This window comes from Rana temporaria, chromosome 5 (genome assembly GCF_905171775.1).
Source record: "Rana temporaria chromosome 5, aRanTem1.1, whole genome shotgun sequence".
Lineage (NCBI taxonomy): Eukaryota > Metazoa > Chordata > Amphibia > Anura > Ranidae > Rana > Rana temporaria.
In genome coordinates this window covers 173,340,754-173,363,989 of record NC_053493.1, presented here as the reverse complement: position 1 = coordinate 173,363,989, position 23,236 = coordinate 173,340,754, and the positions used below count along the sequence as shown (strand labels likewise).

The 23,236-nt window shown below is 43.0% G+C and overlaps 1 protein-coding gene across 6 annotated transcripts in view; it reads left to right on the top strand.

Annotated features, from left to right (window-relative positions):
* Positions 1–23,236, top strand: part of TRIO (trio Rho guanine nucleotide exchange factor) — a 1,129,982-nt gene that overhangs the window by 635,563 nt on the left and 471,183 nt on the right. For all 6 annotated transcript variants that reach the window (XM_040353401.1, XM_040353397.1, XM_040353396.1 and 3 more), the window contains one exon: positions 10,586–10,678. In XM_040353401.1, the coding sequence (XP_040209335.1) occupies positions 10,586–10,678 (93 nt within the window). The remainder of the gene's footprint in view (positions 1–10,585; positions 10,679–23,236) is intronic.

The window sequence follows — 23,236 nt, the reverse complement described above, 5'->3', positions numbered from 1 at the left end:
TGTCAAAAGCATATAGTCCCAATAGTGTGTTCAATCAATGCATCACACATGTGTAAACAAATCTTCTTTGTTGATTTTGCTTTATGTGAAAAAGGAGAAGAAAGCCATCACCACAATTCCGATCTTCTTTATCACCCACTAATTGTGTTGAAGCAAAAAGATGCGCTTACCAGAAACACTGGACTATTATAATTAAACAATAGTCTGATTACGCCTATGCAGGATTGTGCCTGCATGCACATCGGACAGGAAAACCAGATTAGAACCTCGGTACCAGGGATTCCAGATAAGGATATGTAACAACAAAAAGGCAATGGAGATGCCAATAGTGTAATATTGCTAACTAAGTATTAATATTTTCTATTTAGCTACCCACAGTGCAAGCCTTTTTTTCTGCCTCTATGGCTAGGGAGTTTTGTAACAGTTTTTTTCACTCCCCTTAATCATATATAAATCCATACAGTTTAGAGAGCTTTATATATCCCTATTCACATTCGTTATAATAATTTATATTGTATTTTTCATACACATGTATATGTGTATGTATTTTTTAAGTTTAAATTTTTTTTACATGATGTGAACTAGCGTCTTGCACGCCTGGAGGGACGCGAAGGTATCCAGCTGCCTCCAGTCTGTGCCGTTTATATTACTAACGCCAGCGTTTCTCTCATTGGCTATATTTAACATAATAGTGTGCCCTATCTCTAGCATTAGTCACTGTTGAGTGACTTTTAGTCTGTGAGATTGTTTTGCTTTTTAATATATAGAATTGCCTGGGACAGAATTGGATATGCACGCCCGGAGGGATGCGAGTGCAGCAGGTTTCAGTTTTCCCCCGGGATATCTCTATTTTTTGTATATGACGGGCCAGTTTTTTGTTTTTGTTTTTGCTTTTACAGAGCGAATATTGGGTCAATCCCGTACTGTTAAGCCAAATTGCTAAGTTCCATCTGCTATATTTTAAAGAATGTGTCAAATGTGCAGCCTAAACGGCACCACGGCTGCTTTTTTTACTTTTCCAATTTGGACCAATGGGTAGTCTCCTCGAGACTACATATACCATCATGCAACAGTGATCGGGCACGCCCCCCTGAAGACGTTGTACCTGACGAAACGTACGTCGGAGGCGGACCCGATCACGTGACGTGCCTCCCTGCCCGTGCAAGCTGTCAGCTGGGACGCCGAGCCGTGCTACGGAGTTGGCACCGCATCAGACGACCCACACACGTACCGCACCACAAGGTAGCGGTGATACGCCTGCAGCCCCAGTGCCGGGTAGGCACTTTTAAAGTAAGAGGCCACCTTGGCCATTGTACCTTTTGTTTTTCTACTTTTATAACCAATACATTTTTAGCAATATTACACTATTGGCATCTCCATTGCCTTTTTGTTGTTACATATCCTTATCTGGAATCCCTGGTACCGAGGTTCTAATCTGGTTTTCCTGTCCGATGTGCATGCAGGCACAATCCTGCATAGGCGTAATCAGACTATTGTTTAATTATAATAGTCCAGTGTTTCTGGTGAGCGCATCTTTTTGCTTCAACACAATTAGTGGGTGATAAAGAAGATCGGAATTGTGGTGATGGCTTTCTTCTCCTTTTTCACATAAAGCAAAATCAACAAAAAAGATTTGTTTACACATGTGTGATGCATTGATTGAACACACTATTGGGACTATATGCTTTTGACACAGAGACACTTCCGAATGTTTTTTTGTCAACCAATTTTATTATTTATTTGTTATTGCAGATAGTGATATATCTATATTTATACATATATATTTTTTTTTCACAGGATCACTTTGTTTAATAATAATTAGTAATTGGTATCACCGAGTGGTCTATTTATATATTTTTTTTTTTTAAATTTCATTCTTTATTTTATTTTTTCTTATACACATTTAATCATTTAAAAAAAAGTTCCAGGAACCGACATCATTCCTTATATGTGACTTAATCTCAATATAAAATACAGATGATATAAAAGTCAAGTACACACATTAAATATCTTGTTTATGTAAAAGGAAGGAAAAGCAACATCCAATAACAAGGAGAAAAAAGTAAAGGGGGCGAAAAAAAAAAAGGAATAATAAAAAAAGAAAAGGAAAAAAAAAGAGATAGAATGCTCAGATCACCTCCTTCGATCAGGGGAACTATTCTTATTCCTGTTCACGGTGTGGTTAATACCTAATATCTTCGCCCTTAAATTTATATGTCTGGACCCTCCCTCCCTTTTCCTCTCTCCCCTATTGAGGTTTCAAGGCCAGCCCCGGTTTTCCTGAATTGACGCCTATATGTCTTTATTTTTGGGTGTTATTTTTATTTCTGCCTCATCCCAGTTGTATTTCTTACCCACTAGAGGGGCAGGTCCTTCTCTTCCAGCCAAGGTCTCCACATCTCCTCAAACTCCCTAAGATTACCTCTTTTAGTATAAACTGCTCTCTCTTTACATATCGTATCATTTACTGCTCCAATCCATTCTCTTATTGTTGGAGGTGTTATCGCCTGCCATCTTGACATTATTAATTTCCTGGCTTGGAACAGGCATCTCAGTAATACAACTGTGGTGGTTTTCTTCTCCCTCCGTTCCCTTCTATATCCCAGTACACATAGTGTGGCTTCCGCCTCCAGAGGTACACCAAATGTCTCCCCTATGACATTTATCACCCCTTCCCAATATCGAAACAACTTTGGGCATCGCCACACCATGTGTACTAGGTCTCCAGTCCCCTGGCATCTAGGGCATTTGTCATCTGTTCTTCTTCCGAAGTTAAACAGGCATTTAGGTGTATAATAAGCTCGATTCACCAGCATCAAATGGGAGACCCTTTGTGGGGGTGAGACCGAAACTTTCGGGCCCCATCTCCAAGACCCTCCGCCATTGATCCTGTGTCACTTCCCCCAGATCCTCCTCCCATTTCTCTTTTGTTTTTAGGAGATCCAGGCCCATATTAGCCTTTTTACCTATCTGTTTATATAGTTCAGAGATAAGTCCCTTAGTTGGTCCTTCCTTGCCTAGATTTTGGAAAAGGGGCATTTCACACCACATTAGGGTTTGTGTCCTAAATTGGGTTTCAAGGGCATGTTCCACCTGTATATAAGTAAAAAATGAATATTGAGGTATCTTAAATTCCTCTCTTAAATCCTGAAATTTCCTATATTTATCCTCTTTATACAGTTGTTTCAACCCTTTAATACCATTTATTTCCCATGCTCTGACCTTTCCTATCTGAAGGATTTCCTTCAATTTATTGTTATTCCACAATGGGGAGACTTCAGAGAACCCGCTATAGCCCATCAGCTTTTTAACCGATTTCCATATTTTGGTTATCATCTTTATTGTGGGGTTTCTATGGTTAAAGGAATCAGCCTCTAGTGCTTCGAAAATAGTGTCATGAGAAACCCCATTCATCATTATCATCCCGTTGGGTGTACCTCCTCCTTGGATATTACCCCCCCTATTTGTTGCAGTTGTGCAGAAAAATAATAAATCTCGGGTTGGGGTACTGCAAGTCCTCCCTCTCCCACCGGGAGTTGCAGTGTGCGAAGACGTATCCTGGCCTGTCCCCCTTTCCAAATTAGCTCCCTAAAGAGGGATTCGATTTTATTGAACCATTTTTTACAAATCCATACTGGGGAATTGTGCATTACATATAAGAGTTGTGGTTGCCAAATCATTTTGATTAAACTACATCTACCCGCCACTGACAAATGGAGACGTTTCCAAATGTAGATTTTTTGTTTGAACTTAGCAAGTAGGGGGATGAGATTCTTATTAATGTATTGATTGGGATTTTTCGTCACCAATACCCCCAGATATCTCATTGTATCCACCACTGTTAACTGTGGCAATCCTCGTATCGCCGTTTCTCCAAGTGGGTCTACCGGCAGTAACTCGGATTTCCCCCAGTTTATTTCTAGTCCCGAAAAACTCCCGAACTCCTCCACCAGGCTCATTGCTTTTGACAGAGATTGTTCCGTATCTCCCAGGAAGAGCAGGATGTCATCGGCATAAAGCGCGATTTTTTCTTCTCCTGTCATTCTCTGGAATCCGGATATCTCGATGTTTGACCGAATAGCAATTGCCAAAGGTTCCATCGCTAGGGCGAAGAGCAGGGGTGACAAGGGACACCCCTGTCTCGTCCCCCTCTCGAGGACAATTTTTTTTGAGAATTCATTATTTATTTTTAACTTAGCACTAGGGTTGTCATAGAGCATTTTTATCCACCCCGAAAATGTCGGGCCAAACCCAAATTTATCCAGCACCCTCCATATATACCCCCATTCTACGCTGTCAAAGGCTTTGGTCACATCCAGTGACAGTATGGCCCTTGCTCCGTCATTCTGTGTTGGGGTTTGTAAGTTTAAAAATGTCCTCCTGATGTTCATGCTAGTAGATCTATTGGCTATAAATCCCGTCTGGTCTGGGTGGATTATTTTTGAAATAACCCTATTAAGCCTTGTTGCCAGGATCTTTGCTATAATTTTAGCGTCAGAGCACAAAAGGGATATAGGTCTATATGCCCCGGGGTCCAGGGGATCTTTCCCATCTTTTGGTATAATTATAACAGTTGCTTCCAGCATTGAGACAGGGAGTTTACCTTCTATAGCTGCTCCATTTAATGTTTTTAAAAGCTCAGGTAACAATATATCTCCATAATATTTGTATATTTCCACTGGGAGCCCATCTGGTCCTGGCGACTTTTGGTTCGCCATACCTGCTACTGCCAATTGTATCTCCCCAAGTGTTATTGGGGTTTCTAGTTCTTCCCTTTCTAATTGTGTTATAAGCGGAATTTCTAGTCTCTCCAGGAAGTCCTCCATTTCTTTCTCCATTCCCCCCTTTTGTGTAGTGTATAGTTTTTGATAGAATGCCCAGAAAGTCTGCACTATCTCTGAGGTGTCTGAGGTTATTGCGCCAGTTATTAATCTGATGGACCGAACGCCGGAGGGAGAAGAGTTAGACTTTACCACCTGTGCCAACATCCTTCCAACCCCTTCACCGTCTGCAAATGAAGATTGTCGCAGCAAAAGTCGTCTAGTCTCTACTTCCCCTGTAATTACCGACTTATATGCTTGTTGTTTTTCAAGCCATATTTTCCTCCCCTTCGGCGTTGGGTCCCCCACATAGTTACTTTCTGCCTCTAAAACCTCTCTACGGGATTTCTCCTCCACCTCTCTTGCTTTTTTATTAAATTTTGCTATCTGCTGGATCAGGACACCTCGAAGGTACGCCTTCAGGGTGTCCCATAGTATCCCAGTGCCCTTGGTACCTTCATTGATATCTACAAATTCCTTCAATTTAGGCAGAACTTCTTCCGACTTCTTTATTAACTCACACCAATGTGCATTGATTTTCCAATCCCTCTGAGTTTTTTGTCCGCCTTGATTTAAGGTTAAAACCATAGGAGAGTGGTCAGACACTCCTCTTGGCAGATATATTACTTTTCCCACAGTCTGAAATGCTAACTGATTACCCAGGGCCATATCAATCCTGGAGAGTGTAGAGTGCGTACTTGAGTAACAAGAGTATTGTTGAATCCCCGGATTCCTCACTCTCCACAAATCTATCAACCCCACTTCTTCCATAAATTGACCCAGGCGGCTAATCTTCAAGAGGTCTGGGGCCAATGGTGCAGGAAATCTATCGACCCCTTGGTCCAAGACCTCATTGAAATCTCCTACCACCAACACCGGTATCTCTTCCTTTCCCAATATAAATTTGTTTAATCTGAGCATAATATCAATCTTAAAGGGTGGGGGGACATACACATTCGCTATTATATACATTTTATTATCTATTATACAGTGTAAGAAAATAAATCGACCATACTCGTCCATGCTGACCTGTCTGCAGGAAAATCCAACCCCTGCTCTCACAAAAATACTCACTCCTCTAGAATATGTGGAGTGCACTGAGTGGTACTGGGTAGGGTATTTTTTACTCTGTAATAAATAACTTGTATTTTTCATTAAATGGGTTTCCTGCAGACAGATCAGCCCTATCCCATGTTTTTCCATCGTGGCAAAGACTGCCGCCCTTTTAGCTGCAGTTCCCAGGCCCCTAACGTTCCATGAGCTTAATTTTAACATTTTACTTTGCATACAGTAGCCAATGATATACCATAAAGGGTCGGGGATACCAATCCCAAATCATAATTTATATAACTATTCTTTACCCAAATTTTTTTTTTTTTTTTTTTGTGTGCGAGTAGTCTTTACTAATTTACCGTGTCTATTAGAACTTGTGATCCAACATCCCCCAAAAATATATGTGCTATTTAGTATTATTCCCGTATAGGTTTTCAAACTTTATTTTCCCATATAGAATTTGTACCCCTAGTGCATTACTTTGCCATTTTCCCCCTTTCACATTCCTTTGTGCATTATCGCTACTTTCTATACTCTTCTTTAATTCGTGTTTTACATACATTTTACTTATTACAGTGAGCATTCTTTCCCTGTGTGTCGTGTGCTTATCTTCCCTTCCCCTCCCACCCTCCCTCCCACCCCCTCCCCTCCCTCCCTCCACCCTCCCTCTGCACATACCCAGGTGTTCCCCTAGGGGGCTTCCTATGGCCGTTACCCACATCATCCTAACCTCTCTTAACACACCCTCATTCATTCCCCCCCCCACCCCACTCCCCATCCCTCCCCCCCATCTCCATTCACATCTCTCCCTTCTCTGTTCAACTCTTGACCAATTCCTCTCATTCATTTAAATGTGCACCCTTCCCCCCACCCCCTCCCCCCCCTATCTTTACAGATTGCAAATTAATCCCCTTACTCCTGACTCCCCTCTCCTTCCTTTAGTTGCGATTCCATCCATAATGCTGCATCTTCAGGTTTATCAAAAAATAATGTCTTTCCCAGCGCAACCACCCGTAGCCGCGCTGGGTATAGTAAAGCATATGAAAATTTAGCTTTCTGCATTTTCCGTTTGATCTCCAGAAAACCCGCCCTCCTTTTCTGTAACTGGGGGGAAAAATCAGGATAAAATGAGACTTTAGAGCCTTCAAAAAAAACCTCTCCCATTTCTCTACTCTTTCTCAATAAGGCCTCTTTATCACGGTAATTTAAAAATTTTAGTAGCATTGATCTTGGGCGCCCTCCGGTGGGGGGGGGGCTTAAAGGGGACTCTATGCGCTCTTTCTATTGTAAATATTTGTGAGAAGCTTTCTTTACCAAATAATTTTACAAACCAGTTTTCCAAAAATTCTATTGGTCTAGTCCCCTCACACCTCTCCGGTAGCCCCACCAGCCTGACATTATCCCTCCGGAGTCTATTTTCTATTTCGTCCATTTTGTCTTCTAATATATCCACTTGGGACCTCATGTGCTTAACATCTTGTTTGAGGGGGTGCATTTCGTCCTCCATTTGTGAGATCCTCCCCTCCGCCTCTGATATCCTTTCGTTAGTTTTCCGCAGTTCCTGTCTTACTGAGACCAGTTCCTCCTTAACGCCTTTCATTTGATCGCACAGTTCTCCTAGTGCCTTTTTGCATTCATTCACCACTAAGAATACATCTTTTATTGTGGGAGCATCTTCTGGCCTGGGAATTACTTTTGGGTCCATGACTGTGGTAGCTGTATTCTTGTTAACAGAAGTTTTACTTGCTGCCACTGCCGCTGTTTGGCCTTGGCTTCGTCTATCTGTGTTTATTTTGGCAGAGGCCTGGGGAGTTAAGCCATTTTTATTTGGGGTTTGCTCTGTTGAAAGGACAAATTTTTCTAATTTGGCTGCTGCTGCAGCGGCTACCCCCACCTTGTCTTTTGCTGACCTCAATGCTTGCGGCCCTGACATTATAAGGACAAAAAACTTCTGTTTAGAGGTAAAAAATGAGTTAACCACTAATGCTCAATTTGTTCTGATAAGCAATATCTAAACACATTGAAGCCAGTGATAAATAATAAATCGATACCCCTGCTTCACAAGTGTAAAGTGGAGAAGTCCCAGTTATCCTCGGCGCAATGTGCAATATGCATACTCTCACTTCACTTTACTTCATTGCACACTTTAATTCATTTAGGCCTATAGCCAGTCCATACATCAATGCACAGCACAGTGCAGTATAGTCACCATTAATTCGTTTGAAACCAGTGTGTCCTCTTTATCCTTTATAATCAAGGCAGGCCAAAACTGCCTGAAACGAGCAGAAAGGGGAAGAAAAAAAAAAAAAAAAAGAGGTTTTTCTCTGCCCTCTATTAAGGCTCTACTGAGGCTCTGTCTCAGGATCAGAATCAGAAGCTCACCATCTCATGTGGAGACCATAATTAGCGGGGGGCAGATCAAATAGTGCCGTATTTAAATGCTAGTGTCAGGGCCTGTACTCACCGAGACCGAGATGCTGAGGGCGGCTCACCTTTGCGACCCTGTGCAGACCACTCCCTGGAGTTGGGACAGAGGAGGGACGGCACAAGGAGGCACCGGTGTCGGGAGCTGGCAGGCAGACTTGGTGCAGCTGACAGAAGCAGGGCAGGTGCAGAAGACTGGAGACAAGCGTTGGTCAGGCAGGAACTGGTAGGTAAGTCTGGTAGGGTCCACAGGAGATGAAGGCAAATCCGAGTCACAGGCCGAGGGTCAAGGGCAGGAGAGTTCAGAAGGAGTCCATGAGAGCAAGCCAAGGTCAAGGGGCAGGAGACAACAGCAATCCAGGTAACATTAGCCAAAGGGTCAGAGGTTCCAGGTGAGAGGAGAGTCGTCAGGAATTCCGGGTCAAAACAGGCAGGTACGACAACAGGTAAACACATAGGAGCTGAAGACAAACCAGCAACCTGTTCAGGGAAGGCTGCTGGTTTAAATAGGAGTGTCCGGCCTCTGATTGGCCCAAGGGTTGCCGCATACCTGAACGTGCGCGCTTCCACGCACACGGCGCGCTGCCGTACCGCGCATGCGCGGGAGCTCAATGGAGCCGGGAATGGAGCCCTGACAGCTAGCAAATGTTAGGCAACAAATCTGAAAGCAGGATATCACCCCAGTTGTACATCAGGAACCATGGGTAGTAAATGGTGGTAAAAATCAATAAACCCTGCTTCACGAGTGTAAAGTGCAGAAGTCTCAGTTGTCCTCGATGCAGTGTGCAATGTACATACTCTCACTTCACTTTACTTCACTGGACAGTTAGATTCATTAGGCATATAGTCAGTCCATGTCTCAATGCACAGTGCAGCCCAGCACATTACAGCACTATTAATTCATTTGGCCTATGATCAGTCCAAACAGTATACCATAGTTCAGCTCAGTTCAAGGCACAATGTATCCTATCGCCACTGTTATACGAGATTTTACTCACTTTTGTGCAGCTTTATGAGGCATAGTGGTGAGGTTTTTCCCCAGCTTCTCCTCCTTTAGACAGAGCTGCAAGGCTTTAGTACATTGATGCAGAGGGTGACTAAATCCTCCTTGTTAATCCGGTTCAGCGTAGGAGAGTGGGGGGGAACCCCCTGGCTATGTCCCGTGCTTCCCAGAGCCTCCTATGGCCAGAGAGCGCCGATCCACGCCGGGACTGATAAGGCCGATCACGTGGGCTGGTCAGCTGACCGCCGTCCTCCAATCACGCGCTCCGCTCGCCTGCTGCAGCTAAGCCTCCACCCCCGGGTCTCCTCCGCTCTCTCCCCGGCTCCAGAAGCTCCCCGGTCGGGACACAAAACGCTCCCGATCAGAGAGCAGGTAACCGCCTCTTGTTAGTAATGGTAAGGTGTTATAACAAGGATGAAATCAGCAGGCACGGGGAGCAGACTCCAGCGATTTTAAACAGCTTAGGCAGCACTCCCAGCATGACCTAATGGGGGGGAGATCCGTGGGAGGTCCGGCACACACCTCTCCGCTTCTCACATCTCTGCCTCACTCACTCTCCACGCTCCTACATCCGGCCACACCCCCTTGATCTTCTCCGGTCTATTTACATTATAGAGTTCCTCTGCTTTTGTTCGTAAACATCTGCTTTGTTTTCAAATTTAGTTATTTTAGTTTTAGATTTATATTGTTCACTCATCTGACTGTGGTTTCATGCTGTACGATCAATATTAAATAATCCATATGTAAGTGCATCATAAAATGATGCAGGCATAACTTTGTTGCATCCTCTGTGGAAGTGTGTCACAATACACTGACATACAGTGTGTGTGTGTGTGTGTGTGTGTGTGTGTGTGTGTGTGTGTGGCAATGAATAAACTGAGAGCAGGTATCCATTGGAGGTAACACATGCGTAATAGAATGGAATTATATATAAATGTAAAACATGGTGATACTGAAAGTGTATCTGAAGATTGTACAAAACAAGTCAATGGTTGCATAGTACAGTATTTGTCCATTGACCCAATACAATTATATATTGTTTATTTTTTTATATCTGGGGTATACTTTTAAAATGTAGATATTGTGGATGGCTTCAAAGTTTCATGTATTTCTTTGGTGGTAAAAATATTGTTCATCCCTGTGTACTTGATAGATTTTGCTATAGGTCGTTTGTCTAAGGTGGTGTTTTTCCAGTAATTAGGCATACAAAAATCTGTAGACTCAAACATACTTTTCCTAATCATGAATGATGAAATATTTTAATTATATGTTGCATGTTTTTCAGGAAATTCAACAACGCCATGAATTAGCAAACTCTATTTCCTCTTACCTTATTAAGCCAGTACAAAGAATCACAAAGTATCAACTGTTGTTGAAGGTAAGTTAACTGAAAATATAAGTTACATATTTTGCACTTCTTATTAAGGCACAAGCTCCAGATTAGTAGTTAATGAGAACATTCGAAAAAAAAATCTAAAAAAAACCTCAAAATATGAATGTACAAATCCAGCTGCCACTCCAATTTTTTTTTCCTCCAATGCGTGTAGAAGCACTGATCTTATTATCATTACAATGACACCATTTGGTTTTGTTTACTGGGGTTTACTGATGTTGGGCTTTTTTTTTTTTTTTTTTTTTTATAAACATCTTTTCTGGAGCTGCAGAAGAGGCATGCATTTATACTTGACTTTGGTTATTTTAGCCCTTACTCTTCCACTCTTGACGTAAGGCATACAGTGGTACAGAATCCAGCTGGCCAGGACAATATGCTTCACATTGGCTGCATCATCCTACTTCAGTGACCATAGACCTGTAGCATAACTGTCCCCCAGACTTTGCTAATTAAACATATTGTGGCCTGACACAAGTACGCTATGATCCACTGGACTCTCTATGTTTTTGATGCCTGTTAACCTGTTCTTTTCTGTAAGTACATTACAATAAATTGCGTGGTGATTATCCCTACGGGCTTCACTATTGTCGTTTCCTCTCTGCATTTTTTTTGGTTATCCCTTTGCTGATGAACGCAATATATATCTTTGGATCCTTATGAGTTTTGGATGCTTCCTTATCCTTAATGTTTTTTGTGGATTATCGTTTTCCATCTATATATCCAATTGGAGGTGGGACTGCCATTGACCCCTGCATTATTTAATCCTACATGCCTATAATGATGTATTTCTGGTAAGCAGTTTGACCGCACAGAGTGTGGTGTGTTTTCATGTCTGCACACTGAAATCTTGGTGGATGTCCTTTGTTTCAATACTTTGAAGACCATACTTATTTGGACACTATTTTATTATTTCACTGTATCGCTGCACTATTGATTTTTAATTAAACATATCATGTTAATGGACCCCATATTTTCCTGAATAAAAACAATGAGTGATCAGCACCAATCACTCCTGTGCTTATTCAGAACTGAAGCATTGTAAACTGTGTTTATTATATTTTTTTTCAGTTTGTGAGTGAACACGATGCCTCTGTACAGAGTACTTCCCTGTTCATTCATCCAGTGCAACTGTGGCAGAGGAGATTGAGGACTGTGTATACTTGATCTTTTTCTGGGTCCTCAATCACTTTCTCTTTCTCAGAAATATCATGTTATTTCACCAAAGCACCCACTATCTTGCTCAACAGGGTCATACAATTTTTTTTTTAAAGAATGGCAAAAATAAAATGGTAAAAAAAAAATATTATAAGGAGCTGCAATGGCTGCATTTTAGTTTTGTTGCAGACTCGTGGTGGAGAGGATTTCTGTTTTGGTAGAAGACCCTCTCTGTGGTGCTACTTATCACATATTTTGACTTTTTTTTGCAGTGATTTATTTTTTATTTTTTTGTATTGCGGATGTTTTTTGCACAAGCTTGTAATCTGTTTTTGAAGGCATGGCACAATTTTTCTTGTCAGTTTAAAATGTATATTGTTCACTCACTTATCTGGCTGTGCTTGGTTTCCTGTTCTCAGATCGTTGTTAGATGATCCATCTGTAAGTGCATCCTGTTTAGGGCTGCAACTAACGATTATTTTCATAATCGATTAGTTGGCCGATTTATTGTTTTTACTTAATTCAATCGTTTTTATTAATATATTTTAAAGAGCAATAACAATCCTTACAAACATTAAGTACATTGCAACATAACATGGGTCACGAAGATGCATTATAAGGTATAACAATATCAGGGTGCATATTATCACAACCAGATACGCTATCTTGATTCTAAGTAGAGAAACCCATAAACATGTATATTGTTAACCACATCTTAGTATAACACAATGCCACCAGGATTCACATAGACTGCGGATTCAATTGAATCGAATCGAGTCGGAATGGGCTCTCCGCACCGCCGGCGCCCCTAGCGAGAACAAACTGCACCAGCAGCGAGGGAGCCTCTCTCACCGATGCTAATTAAGCAATAGCCAACAATTATAATGACACTATTTGAGCATTCTGCATCTATAGTGATGAAAAACTAATTGGTGCGTATGTAAGTGAAACAGGGAGCAGTTAAAATAGGAAGATAAGAAAGAAGAGAGAAAGTATAGTAAGAAAAGTTGGGTGAAAAGAGAGGGGGGAGGGAAAAGAGAGCAGGGAAGAGAAGTAAAGACTGGATGTGTCACTTCAGTGTGTTGTAAGAAAGGCCAAGTGTAGGTGGGAAAAATATCAGATTAGGTCTATAGCCTACATTCGTTAGCCACGTACCAATCTACCCAGGGTTTCCAGGTCTGGGCCCTATGCTCAGGCCCGCGTTGCGATGTTTCAAACATTATTTCGTAATTGATGTGAAGGTCTGTAGATCTAACCACCCCTTTTAGGGTAGGGACTTCGGTGCCCCTCCATTTCCTCACTAGCTCTAATCTCGCACTCAGGAGAATATGTGTAACTATCGCTCTGTAAGCCGCGGCGAAAAAGTCTATTCCTAAGGATAAAATAGCCAGGTCCATTCGAGGGGGGCAATTACAGTTAGTAATCGCGCTTATAAGGGCAAACACTTCGTTCCAATATGTCGTTATCTTAGGGCAATCTCCCAAGATATGCAACAGCGAGCCCCTATGTCCGCATGCTCGCCAGCATAACGGGGAACATTGGGCTTGGAAGCTCGCTAGCCTCCTGGGGGTCAGATACCACCTTAGTAAAAATCTTCTGGTAGAGTTCCCAAAGATTGGCGCATCTAGTGGCTTTGTACACTGATGTAATGGCAATCCATTGGGATATGTCATATTTACTAGCGTTTTAGTCAATAGGTTCTTTTGGCTCAGCAATCCGTAAAATAAGGATATACCTTTAATAGAGGTAACCGGGTTAGTGAGGTATAGGAAGATTCTCCAGGGAACGTCAACAGACAGCTCAGGAGTATTGTTAAGGAGGCGCGTTATTTGAATAGTAGTGTATTGATCTCTGGAGGATAAGCCATATTCGATTGGGAGAGATCTGAAAGATTTAGTCGCAGGACCGACTCGGATATCTGCGACAGTTCTAATACCCTTATCCACCCAATGTTTAATATTGAGATTGGGGACCAATAGCTGCCGTTTATAGGGAATGGTATGGTTTGGGGGTTGGGATCTCCTAGTGGTTCTTCCACAAATTTTCCCCAAGCTCTGAGGGCTGCTCTGATAGTTGAAGAGATGTTTGGGGGCAGGTTACCCATGTGGGTACTAGCTAAAAGTAGATCAGATAAACAGAGGTTTGGGCATTGGGCGGTTTCTAGTGCTAGCCACCTCGACTTGGTTCCACTTAAGAACCAGCATCTCAGTTGTGCTAGGATTGCGGCCAAGTAGTAGTCCTTAACCACTTAAGCCCCGGACCAATATGCTGCTAAATGCCCAAAGGCGTTTTTACAATTCGGCACTGCGTCGCTTTAACAGACAATTGTGCGGTCGTGCGACGTGGCTTCCAAACAAAATTGGCGTCCTTTTTTCCCCACAAATAGAGCTTTCTTTTGGTGGTATTTGATCACCTCTGCGGTTTTTATTTTTTGCGCTATAAACAAAAATAGAGCGGCAATTTTGAAAAAAATTCAATATTTTTTTACTTTTTGCTATACTAAATATCCTCCAAAAACAGTCTAGGCCGATACGTATTCTTCTACCTATTTTTGGTAAAAAAAATCGTAATAAGCGTTTATCGATTGGTTTGCGCAAAATTTATAGCGTTTACAAAATAGGGGATAGTTTTTTTGCATTTTTATAAATTATTTTTTTTTTACTACTATTGGCGGCGATCAGCGATTTTTTTCGTGACTGCGACATTATGGCGGACACTTCGGACAATTTTGACACATTTTTGGGACCATTGTCATTTTCACAGCAAAAAATGAATTTAAATTGCATTGTTTATTGTGAAAATGACAGTTGCAGTTTGGGAGTTAACCACAGGGGGCGCTGTAGGAGTTAGGGTTCACCTAGTGTGTGTTTACAACTGTAGGGGGGTGTGGCTGTAGGACTGACGTCATCGATCGAGTCTCCCTATAAAAGGATCACTCGATCGATACGCCGCCACAGTGAAGCACGGGGAAGCCGTGTTTACACACGGCTCTCCTCGTTCTTCAGCTCCAGGGAGTGATCGCGACGGAGCGGCTATAAACGAATAGCCGCGCCGTCGTCCCGGATCACTCCCCGTGAGAATCCGCCCGCCGCACACAGCGGGGGGGGTCCCGATCGGGACCCCCCACCCGCTAGAAGGCAAGGACGTATATATACGCCCTTCTGCCTGTCCGTGCCATTTTGCGGACGTAAATAGTCGTGCAGCGGGCGTTAAGTGGTTAAGGAGCACATGTCCCACTCCCCCCGCATTTTTGGACTTTACCAGTTTGTGGAAGGCACATCTGGCCCTCCGACCCTGCCAGAGCAACCTATTTACTTGAGATTGGGCTAAGGAGAAAAATTTATCGGGTACCAGGATGGGAAGGTTTCTAAACAAGTAGATAAATTGGGGTAGTAGTATCATCTCAAATGCCGCTAAACGCCCCGCCCATGAGAATTCAGTCCAGGAAAGCTCTTTAAGTTTAGATGGTAGGGAGAGTAGAAAGGAATTGTAATTGGCTTCGACTAGGTGATCCGTATTATCCGTCAATATAATACCCAGGTACTTGATACCCTTAGTGCTCCAAGTATATGGGTATTGGTGTTTAATCTTGGCAGATAACTTGTCGTCCAGGCCTAAACCCAAAATATACGACTTGCTTTCGTTGATTTTATAATATGAAATCTTGTTGAATAGGCCTAATAGGTCTTGTGTTGCTGCAAGCGATGTGTCTACATTGGTCAAAATCATGATGATATCATCAGCATAGAGACTGATAGAATGTTCCCCTTTACCAACCTTGAACCCAGTTATCTTAGGATGCGACCTCACCGATATAGCTAGTGGTTCCATCAGCAGATTAAAAATCGAAGGGGGCAAAGGGCACCCCTGTCTCGTGCCATTGGTTATATCAAATGGGGCTGATAATACACCGGACATATACACTTTAGCCGATGGCCTGAAGTACAAGGCCTGAATAGCCGCAAGTATATTACCGCTAAAGCCAAACGACTCCAGAGTCCTGGACAAGTACAGCCAGTGAATCCTGTCAAAGGCATTCTCTGCATCCAAAGATAGGAGCAGAGAAGGCCTTTGGTGCGTTTTTGCTAAGTGGACAATGTTGACCATGCGTCTAGTTGCGTCCGATGTTTGCCTATTTTTAGTGAAGCCTGATTGGTCTGGGTGGATCAATGTGGGCATAATATCCACTAATCGTGTGGCAAGTAATTTGGCGTAAATTGTGATGTCTATATTAAGGAGCGAGATCGGTCTAAAGTTCGCTGTGGAGGTAGGTTCTTTACCTGCGTTGGGTAGAGCCACTATGAGAGCTTCCAGCATTTCTGGTGGAAAGGAGGCAGAGGCAGCAGCCGACTGAAACATTTGTAACACGCATGGTGATAGCAAGGGTTTAAATTCTTTGTAATATTCGCTGCTAAAGCCATCAGGGCCAGGCGACTTATTAAGAGGCAAGGAGTCTATAACTTTAGAGAGTTCGCTGTCGCTAAAGGGGAGGTTAAGGAAATCAAGCTGGTCATTGGACAATTTAGGGATATTTATTTTCTCTAAAAATTGGGAGATAAGCTCAGGGGTAGGCTAAATGGTGGACGGGTCATCTTTAAGATTATATAATTTACCATAATAGCAGCTAAAAGCGTCGGCAATTTGTTGGGGGTGGAACACTTTCTGGGCAGTGTCAGGATGCAGTACAAAAGGGACCTTCGTTTTGTATCTATGTCCTTTAAGGGCCCTTGACAGCAATTTCCCTGCTTTATTACCCGAGGTATAATAGGTCATCCTCAGGCGTTTGGAGGCTCGCTCAAAATTTTCCAGCAGATGAAGCCTAAGGTTAAATCTAAGTTTTGTAAGTTGTTCAGATATAACGCTAGATGGGTTTTGTTTATTTTTGTTATCTAGATCTGATATCTGGCTCATCAGTTCCGTAAATAGTCTCTGCCTCTGCCTCTTGTACCTTGCCCCTGCTTGGATAAATATGCCTCGCATAAATGCCTTATGGGCATTCCCTAGTGTGAAGGGACTTTGGACAGAACCTAGATTGTTCCTGAAGAACTCGGCTATATGGGTCCTAATTTTGTCTTTAATCTTCCCGTTTTGCAGAAGAAAGGTTTTTAGTCTCCAAATCGGGGTTAGTCTACAAGAAGCAAACTCAGTTAAAGACAACACTACAGAAGCATGATCACTCCAGGATATCTCATTAATCTTAACCGACTTAACCTGAAATAAGACCTTCTGTTCAACCAAAAAAAGATCAATCCTCGTATAGACACAGTGAGGTGTGGAAAAAAAAGTAAAGTCTTTTTTGTTGTAATGCAGACAACGCCAGGCATCATAAAGATTGTTCTTGACAATTGACGGGGACAATGCCGGGAGGTGGCGGGTAGAGGAAGTGGTGGAGTCCATATTTGGGTCGGGGGTTATGTTGAAGTCACCACATAGGATAAGTGAGCCGTGCTGGACCCGCAGGACTGTCTTCATTAATTTATTGAAAAAGTGCACCTGGCGTTTGTTGGGGGAGTAAACGTTGACTATGGTGTAAGTGACAGTATCTATATCGCAAACCAGTATCAGGAATCTTCCCAAGGGGTCTCTGATGACGTCGTGTAGCTTAAACGCCACAGTGTCTCTGATAGCAATCAAGACCCCTTTGGTTTTAGAGTCCGCGTTGGCTGTGAACACATGCGGAAAACTCCCGTGGGAGCATTTCGGTGGGACCTTGGCACAAAAATGCGTTTCTTGGGCACAAATGATGTCACAGTGATGGGTGAGACCCCCCTTCCACAAGGACTTCCTTTTAACTGGGTGGTTGAGCCCCTTAGTGTTCATGGACAGGATATTAAGCAGCATAGTACATGGGAGTAGGGAGCGCTGCTTGTAGGTGCAGGAATTCTATGACTAGTCTCGGGGAGCCCGTCCCAACCTCCTTCAGGTAGGTAGTAGGACCATGAAACATTGGATTGGTTGTTAGAGACAAAGTACTTACTTGACCAGATGGTAGGGACAGACCGGTCCATTTGTAGGCCCAAGGAACATATTCCGTACCTTCTGGTGAAAAAAGTTTGCGGCACATCAAACGACATCCAGTGGGGAGATGAGGAGAAGACCTGGTCAGCGAACCAGAGAGGACGAGAAAAAAGAGATCAAAGAAAAAAACAAAACCATAGCAAACATAACAGTGCTACTGCGGTGTTAGCAGTAGCTAGAACCAAACGTTGATTCCCTTCAGCAGCGTTACGCTGCAAAGTGCAACTTGCAATGGGGGGAAAAGTTAGAACAGACTGAGTCGGTTCCGGGTGCAGGGAACCTAGGTGTAGACAGAGCCCTGGCCCTCTTCAGGTGTGTGACTTAGCATTCCTAGCTGTAACTTGTCTCCATTCGGGTTCTATCCGGCGGGGGTTGTTGTCCGCGGTGGATCCTTCACTGTTGTCAGGCAGAATACCCCAGTCCTTGAGCAGGTCAAGGCCTTTTTCTAATGACGTAATTGTGAAAGTGCAGTTATCCTTAGTAACCGAAAGTTTAGTTGGGTATCCTCAGCGGTATATGATTCTGTGATTACGAAGCACTTTGGTCACAGTGTTCAGATTTCGCCGTTTCAACAGGGTATACTGGGACAGGTCTGCAAAAAATTGCAAATCTTGGTACTGCTGAGGGATAGACTCATGCTTCCGCATCACCAACATAAGTTGCTCTTTAACATAAAAAAAGGGCAATCTCAGAAGCACGTCCCTGGGGACTTGCTCTGGGAGATGGGATGGTTTAGGCAAACGATGGATTCTGTCGACCGTAACGTATAGATCGACGAGTTCCGGTATGAGGGCCTTGAACATTTTGGTGGCATATTGACACAGGTCAGGCTGCAGCACAGATCCTGGGATCCCTCTGATTTTCAGGTTGTTCCTCCTGGACCTGTCTTCTAAGTCCGCTAATTTGGCTTTAACCCATTCAGAGTCACCATCCCTGTCCTCATTTGCGTCTATCAGGTCGTTAATAGTTGTGGCATACTCTTCCATTTTGGTCTCTCTGTGATCCACCCTCCTGCCCACTTCTTGTATGTCCTTACTGAGGCGGTGCATGCAGGAAGTCATGTCTGACTGCAAAGTGCTTCTCAGTGAAATCAACATGTCCTTAAGAACAGTATCAATTACTGGCTGATTTTGTGTGGGGTAGGATATAATAGATTCGGGTAGATCCCGCGTGTCATCCCCAGAGTCTGAGGCCTGGCTCCCCTCCAGGCTTGCGGCCCTATCATATCCCCCATCATCAAGCCTGGGCTTGGATTTAGCTGGGCTGCGGGAGGTTGGGGTCGAGGGAGCAGACAGCGTAGCGTCAGGAGATAGCGATATTTGAGCGCGGGTACCTGACTTAGATGGCTTCTTCTGGGTGGAGGAGTGTGCAGGCGAACAGGCCCCGGCGCCATCTTGCTTCTCGGCTCTTCCGTGCGGGACGAAGAAGTCGGTGAGCCGCTGCGGCTTCCTTTCCGTGTGACGCTTCCCGGTCATAACAGCGGGCTTCTCAGGCAGATCCCCCAGGTATTTGAGGCGAAATTGGGCCTTGCACGGGCTGCTAAGTGTCGCTCTGGTTCCCGCTAATCCGTAGCTCCGGTCTCACGCTTCCATCCGGCTCGTGCTCCAAGCCACGCCCCCCGGCCGATTATTGTTTTGATTAATCAGATAATCTTAAAAAAAAAAGTGTGGTGTACAATTTAGTTAATATGTAAATAAAAAAAAAAGACAACCACTAGAGGGCCGCGCTATAGATGAAAGACGTCCACAGCGCGGCTCTCAAGTGCCGGGTGGAGGTCCTGCTATTTACATTCCCCATGTGCGCCACTGGGGGCGCACAGCGGGGAAACACTGTGCCCGGTGCATCGCTGTGACGCCGATGTGCGTGCCCGGCGGCCATGATGTTCGCCAGGTACCCGCGATCGGCGGTGACAGCAGGGACGTGGAGCTCTGTCAGGGAGAGAGGAGACCGATGCTGTGTCCCTTGTACATAGGGACACAGCGTCGGTCACCTCCCCCAGTCAGTCCCCCTCCACACACAGTTAGAACACACCCAGGGAATACATTTAACCCCTTCCTCACCCCCTAGTGTTAATCCCTTCCCTGCCAGTCACATTTATACAGTAGTTAGTGCATTTTTATAGCACTGATCGCTGTATAAATGTGAATGGTCCCAAAATTGTGTCAAAAGTGTCCGATATGTCCGCCGCAATATCGCAGGCCTGACAAAAAAATCGCCGCCATTACTAGTAAAAAATAAATCATAAATCTATCCCCTATTTTGTAGGCGCTATAACTTTTGCGCAAACCAATCAATATACGCTTATTGTGATTTTTTTTAACAAAAATATGTAGAAGAATACGTATCGGCCTAAACTGAGGGAAAAAAAATTGGGATATTATTATAACAAAAAGTTAAAAATATTGTGTTTTTTTTTCAAAATGTCTTTTTTTGTTTATAGCGCAAAAAATAAAAATCGCAGAGATGATCAAATACCACCAAAAGAAAAAAATGTGGGGAAAAAAATGATAAAAATATAATTTGGGTACAGTGTTATGACCGTGCAATTGTCATTCAAAATGCGTCAGCGCTGAAAGCTGAAAATGGGTCTGGGTACGAAGGGGGTTTAAGTGCCCAGTAATGAAGTGGTTAAATATTCATACACAGTGGTAAATATAAATAACCAACTACAGTAATTGTAATGTCTTCTATTACCTCCACTTTCTCTGGGTTCAACCTTCAACTTATGCCCATGGCATGTTTGAGCAATATATAATTTAGTGACAACTTTGCGCAAAAACAAAATTGTCCTTTTCCCACAACTTGTGTCAACATATAAAATATTCCATGGACTCGACTTGCCTCTCAGCAAATAGCTTGGGGTGTCTACTTTCCAAAATGGGGTCATTTGGGGGGGGGGGGGGGTTTAAACTGTCCTGACATTTTATGCACAACATTTAGAAGCTTATGTCACACATCACCCACTCTTCTAACCACTTGAAGACAAAGCCCTTTCTGACACTTTTTGTTTACATGAAAACATTTTTTTTTTGCAAGAAAATTAGGTTGAACCCCCAAACATTATATATATATTTTTTTAAAGCAAAGGCCCTACAGATTAAAATGGTGGGTGTTGCATTTTTTTTTTCACACAGTATTTGCGCAGAGATATTTTAAAGCTTTTTTCGGGAAGTAATACACTTTTTATTTAAATGCACTATATTGCTTTGCTCCACGTACTTGTACGTCCCTGCCTACACGTTGGTTTGGGGGTCCGATCGGGACCCCCCCGGTACATGCGGCGGTTCCCGTGGCTGTCCGAGCGATCCGGGATGAGGGGGCGGCTGTTCGTTTTTGTTTGCCCCCTCCGGATCGCTCCCCTGTGTGTCACTTCCTCTGCCTGTGTAAACACAGGAAGAGGGAAGTGATGTGATCTCTCCTCTCGGCAGTATTTTCAACCGCCGCTGAGGAGAGATCACATCACACAGTGAGTCTGCACAACACTACACTGACACCAGTACACGCAGGCACATTAACCCCTTGCGATCACCCCACCCCCATGTCACAGTGTCACTGAATGCAGTGATCATATATGTACTGATCACTGCATTTAGTGTCAGTGTGAAAGGCAGTTAGTGTTAGGTCCAGGGTAGCCCCCGTACCCCCCTAATAAAGTTTTAACCCCTTGATCCCCGCCCTAGTTAACCCTTTCACTCCCTAATGCCAGTGTCACTAAGCGATAATTTTTCTGATCGCTGTATTAGTGTCGCTGTTCCTGCTAGGTAGCTATTTTTTTTTTTTTATTGCGATTTTTTTTTTTGTGGCTGAATAAATTGTGGCCTAAATGTTTGACTAAAATTTAGTTTATTTGATTTTTCTTATAACAAAAAGTAAAAAATATAGTTTTTTCTTTCAAAAATGTCGCTCTATTTTTGTATATAGCGCAAAAAATAAAAATCGCAGAGGCGATCAAATACCACCAAAAGAAAGCTCTATGTGTGGGAAGAAAAGGACGCAAATTTTGTTTGGGAGCCACGTCGCACGACCGTGCAATTGTCTGTTAAAGCGACGCAGTGCCGAATTGTAAAAACCCCTTGGGTCATTTAGCAGCATATTGGTCCGGTCCTTAAGTTGTTAAAATTGCGCACAATGGCGACAAACTACATACATTTTTAAAAGCCTTTACAGATTACCACATTAGATTTACATATATGGTGGTTTCCCGTCCTCCCCAAACGAAAAAAAAAAAAAAAAGTGGGGGGAGGGAGAACGCAGGAAGACGTTTGTGACTATAAAAATTGTATGAATATATATGTACTCCTAGTGCTATATACTTGTGATATTTATTATGTTCCTCTGTGCCATCTTATATTTATTTGTCTGTGATTCAGGTTTACATCCCTTATTGAGGGGTAAACACCCCCCAAAAAAAGGGGGTTGTGTTTAAAATGTTATATTTATAATTATAGTATTCCCTTCTAAATTATGTGTTTTTGGATGCCCCCCCCCCCCCCCACAAAAAAAATAGGGGAAGAGGAGAAAGAGAGTAGAAAAAAAAAAAGGGAAAAAAAATACCCACACGTTCTTCTCTCCCCCCAAAATAGGTGAGGAGGATCGTTAAACACCTTCCCATATTCTTCAAGTGTCACATTCTTTGCTTAGACATAATAACACGACTTACATAAAAACATACACATTAAAAATAAAAGCTGTGGATTGTTCCCCATCTTTCTTTTATTGTTCCAATCTACTTTTTTTTTTTTTTTCGAGCTTCATAAGGCTTTTGGTTTTATCCATCTATTTCCTGGTTATGATTTTCCCAGATTTCCCAGATTTTTTTTAAATTTCTCCTGTTTATGCCTGATGTCATGTATCAATTTTTCTGCTCCCGTTATTATAACTACTTCCCTTTTCCATTCTTGAAGGGTGGGGCATGTTGCTTGTTTCCAATACCTTGGTATTAATCTTTTGGCCGCATTTAATAACTGCGGTACAATGCTGTTTTTATAAGTTTTTATAGCACTTGTGGTTCCATGGAACAGGAATTGTAACAGTGTAAACTCTATTGTTTCCTCCAACATTTTCCTGATCCATGGCGCCACTCCCTCCCAAAAGATTCTGATCCCTGGACATGCCCACCAAATGTGTAGGTATGTTCCCTGCTCCCCGCACCCCCTCCAACATCGATCATCTCGTGTTGGATATATTTGAGCTAGTCGCACCGGGGTGCGGTACCATCTTACCAAGAACTTAAATGCTATTTCCTGAATGGCTGAATGTGGCATGTGTAATTGTTTTTTTTTTTTATTGTAATGGGGGGAATCTGCATCCTAGTTATTTTTCCCATTCTTTAATAAAGTAAGGGGTTGTTTTATTCTGTTCACTACATAT